The 4,642-nt window shown below is 29.2% G+C and overlaps 1 protein-coding gene across 1 annotated transcript in view; it reads left to right on the top strand.

Annotated features, from left to right (window-relative positions):
• Positions 1-2,966, top strand: part of LOC129292469 (serine/threonine-protein kinase STY17-like) — a 7,970-nt gene extending 5,004 nt beyond the window's left edge. The window contains exon 6 of the mRNA XM_054930020.1: positions 2,727-2,966. Within this exon, the coding sequence (XP_054785995.1) occupies positions 2,727-2,966 (240 nt within the window). The remainder of the gene's footprint in view (positions 1-2,726) is intronic.
• The last annotated feature ends 1,676 nt before the right edge of the window (positions 2,967-4,642 follow it).

The raw sequence follows: 4,642 nt of genomic DNA, 5'->3' as shown, positions 1-4,642 counted from the left end.
ATCGAGTATGCCATTCATGTGTGGCAACCATTATCCAGGGAATGGACTGTGGCAAATCTAACATCCGGAGTTAATTAATGGGACTAGAAATTTTTTTGATTTAAAGTTTATTTTTTATTTCTGATTTTTTTTTAAAGAAAAGCCAGACACTCTATATTGATATATAATGAGATAATTTTTCCCCTTAAACCATTTTTGTAAATAATAAAAAAAATTACTTTTTATTAGTTACTCATTAACTTTACTATTTTTTTGCTCATGTGATATGTGTGTAAAGTTCATATGTAATGATAAGTAAGATTCTGACCTTATCATTTAATACTAATTTGTCTCTAATTTTTTTTAATAGTGTTTGTGCCTTGAAATCTTTTTCCAAGAATACCAAGCATCATAATATCTTGTTAAAATAAAATTTAATAAATATTATTAAAATATTAAATGTTTTAATATTTATTAATTTAAATATCATTATATTAAATATTCATCTAAAATTTATAAATGATTTTTTAAAATTAACGGTTTAAACTTATTTCATATAGTTTTTGATAAACATTCATAATATTAATTTAATAAAAATTTTACTCTTTGATTAAATGACTTAACTAAAACAAAAACAAATTTATTTATGTCTATATCCTATTACTTTTGTTCTTCATATGACCTTGATTCACTTTACTACATTTGATTCATAAACTTGCAGTGTATTTACATTTGTGTGCACCGGTTGATAATGAAGGCATAAGGATAGAACTAAATTAGTCTATTTTATAAAATAATAAGTATTCATATATTATATTGACTTTAAAATATCATCAGCTTTTAGAGAAAAAGTCTATAAATATTTTTGCATCTTATATTTTTTTTATTCAATGAACAAGGACGTAAATCAAATTTAATGGAATAGAAAATTGTTGCATGTCTTATAACAAGTTTATGAATATTCTTAAATCTTTGTTTAAAAATATCAGGTGCTCCTGAATAATTTTTTTTCTTTTGGATAGTTTAACCTTTTAACGCTTTCTTAAAATAGGAATTTATGAAGTATTTTCTTTTATTTTAGTTTGTCTCACGACTCACGTTAAGAATCAATTGGTCTAGCAAACATCAGATATGAGTTTCGAGAACTTTTGAATCTAGAAATTACGTGCATAGTGGCAAAACCCATGTTAGTTAGAATTTTACATGCTCCCTTTATTCAAAAACATAAAATTTTTAACTGAATCTCATTCTCAATAAAGTAATTGTCTATTTTCAAACTAATCATATCTTTTCATATTTATTTCTATTAAATACCCTACAATAAAAATAAAATTATTTATCGATAGGGACACTTTTTTTAAAAAGACAATGATTACACATCAAAAAATTAAAAATGCCTTATTTTTTTAACATTCAACTCCTCAAAAAATATCTTATATTTTTTTTAACGGATGAAGTATTCAATTTTATTGTTCTGTTAAAATACGAAGCAATCTTATTAAAACTCTATGTTCATTTGTTAACAAGTTTATGTGATAAATTAATAAGTAAAATTAAATTTTAAATAGTTTGATTATTTTATATCATAACAAGCTAACAAAATTAAATATATTAATATATTGGTGGCAAGTTTTCCTCATAAAGTAATAATTACGATACATTATTGACAAATTGAGTTAGAACTTCAACAACTTCACCTCACATTTTAACAATTTAACAATTCAACAATTAAATATGTATAATATATTATTGATAAGTTTTCCCAATAAATTAAAAAATACTGATAATGAAATAGCAATTTAAATTAGAGTTTTAACAAGTCCAATTTATATTGCAACAAGTTTCCACAGTGAATAAACATGCAATGCTGAATTAATGAGTAAACATTGATGAAATAACAAATTAACTCATGTTTGGGTTGGAAAATTATATTAATTTATGTTACATACACACATATAAAATTTTGTAATATATAATTAAGAGATATTACAAGTTTAGTGGTCATTAATTTTTTTGTTTTGTGAACCGAAAAGTTGTGTGTTTAAATCCCCTTTTTGCTAACACTGCCATGTTGGTGGTCACGTTAGCAGTAGGACTTACAACATATATAGTGGAAAGTTTTTTATTAATGAAATGCATTTTTGTCATCTTCCATCAAAACATAATTTTACTGCAATGTAATTTCATATTCCATTAATCCTTATTTAAAATTGAACACTTACAGTAGTCCATTACTTAAATTCTTTCCATTATAATTATCAATAAAATAAATATTCCAAAAGGCTAATACAAGCAAGCAAAACTATTTTTCCCTTCCACACATCCATCCATTTTCATCTATAAGCTTTTTTCCGCATCAAATAAATGCCATGCCAAGCCAAGCCACAGTCAAAGATCAAAGTAGAAAACATTAGGCTGTGAGTGGTTTTCTTTTCTCTCTCTTGGGTTTCGCGCTTGGTTTTTATGGCCAACGCAGGCCAACGGAAGGTCCCATCGGGCCGACCACTGGCAGAAGGACAAGACGATCGGAAGAAAAAGAAGAGAATTGAAGAGACCCCACAAGCTATTATAGATGATTAGATAGATGAGAAACACGAAAAAAAAAAAAAAAAAATAGAAGAAGAAAGTTGCGAGACACCCCACGGTGAATGAGAAAAACAAGTGGTGACAAAGAAGAGAGCACCAAAGCTCCCTATCATATCGTGATTCTCTTCTTGGATTTAACGGCGTGGCAAATGGTGGTACAGGAGGAAGACGATCTTTTCAAAAATGATGAAGATATCTATTGGAAGCTTCTTGAGCCATATGAAAGACGTCAAGAAAAAGATGGAAATCTATCGGGTCGTTCCACTCACAGAGGAGGAGTACAAGTTTATACAATGAGTGGTGCCAGCCACGGAATTATGCTCTGTTTCTTACTATGCTTGGAAAGCGTTTTCATGTTTATCGCCTCGCCTCGCATGAAAGACAACCTAACAACAACTTGAAATTTGAACTTATTGATCTACCTAACAACAACTTTATTGTTTGGTTTCAGAATAAGAAATGTTGGAAATTCCACTACAAAAATAATCCAGGCTCCTAGAAGACAAGAGCCTAATCTAGGCTCCTCTTGCTTTTGTCTTTTTCCTTCTCTTTAGAAGGTCAAAGCTTTTTTTTTTGTTGATATAATTAAAATAGGAAAACTAGTCCCAAAAACTAATTAAAATAAGGAGGGATTGACACCCCATAATATCTGAAAACAATAAGGCCTCCAAGTATGCTGGGGCACAATCTAAAGACTGAAAATCACATTTCATACCAAGGCATTCCTTGGCAATTCTATTGGCTACTCTATTAATTTCTCTTGGGACATGTTGAAATTTTAGTTGCCAATTCCTTTCTTGGAAGCTTTTGATTCTTGCTAATACTGAACTAGCAGTTTTCCCTTTACTCTCAATGTGATTGAGAGTATCTAATGCTGATTTTGAATCTGTTTCAAGAATCACAAACTTAAAACCCAAACTTCACGCTGTTTCAAACTTTCAATTCTTCTCAAAATGGCCCATTTCTCAACTTCACTAGGTGTACAGATACCTAGAAATTGGTGAAATCTGGCTCCCCATGTTGCGCATTTGTCTCATTACCCCTCCGCAAGTTGCATCTCCGGAGCTTTGCATCACTGCCCCATCAACATTAATTTTTATCCATTGTCTGTTGGAGGTTCCCACTTACAATTAATTCTGTCCACACACCTACTGTCAACTACATTCCTTGGATCCACTCTATGAATATAATTATTAACAATCAAGGAGGTAACAAAATTCGGGTCACGTGGCTCATCAAAATTAGTACAGTGCACAAATTGATTTCTCAAGGGCCGAAGTTTCCACAATGCAGCACCCCACCACAAATCTCATGAAGTAACCAATGAAAGCTTAATAATCTCACCAGCAAGACATGAGACCAATTAGAAGGTCAAAGTTGAATGAGGAGTTGGGTTTTCTGCCGAACGTGAACTAAGCCTTTTTTTTTGGGGGGGGGGGTATAATTAAGCCATTTTGAATCATAGTGCGAAGGCCCACTCATGATAAGGGCGTGGTTCAAAGTTCCTGTTGCAGTATTTAAATAAATTACATTTAGCATGTATGATGAGGATCTTGTTAGTGAAAAATTTGTAAGTATATTTATAAGTATTCTTTATTTGATCTTAAAAACATGCTTTGCTGAGCTTCTAAAACCAACTCGTCTAAATTTTTTTATAAAAAATTAAGAAAAAATATAACTTTGAGTCCCTACATTTTATTCATATTTATTATAGATTCTTATACTTTTTCTTTTGTTTTAGATATTTACACTTTTATTTTTTTGATATTTTAAGTCTCTCCAAAATATCAAAAACTAAAAGTGTAGGAATTTAAAATATCAAAAAAAGTATAGAAACTTATAACAAAACACAAGTAAAGTTATGTTTTCTTACAAATTAACAAATTAAATCAAAGTTGAAATATTTTAGAAACAAAGGATATGTTGATATTAAATTTCTTTAACTTTTGTTAATCTATTTTATAACATGCTTTGGAAAATTTAAAAAGTATTAGATGATTTTGTTAATTTTTCTTCATTTTTCTTGAAAACAAACTAACTATTTTTTTAATAAAAAGATGAAAGATAATTAAGGTGA

The sequence above is a fragment of the Prosopis cineraria genome, unplaced genomic scaffold (genome assembly GCF_029017545.1).
Source record: "Prosopis cineraria cultivar Desert tree isolate PC_DT_omini unplaced genomic scaffold, ASM2901754v1 PC14, whole genome shotgun sequence".
In the NCBI taxonomy this organism is placed as follows: domain Eukaryota; kingdom Viridiplantae; phylum Streptophyta; class Magnoliopsida; order Fabales; family Fabaceae; genus Prosopis; species Prosopis cineraria.
Note: the sequence above shows the minus strand (reverse complement) of the source record. Positions and strands in the feature narration are given on the sequence as shown.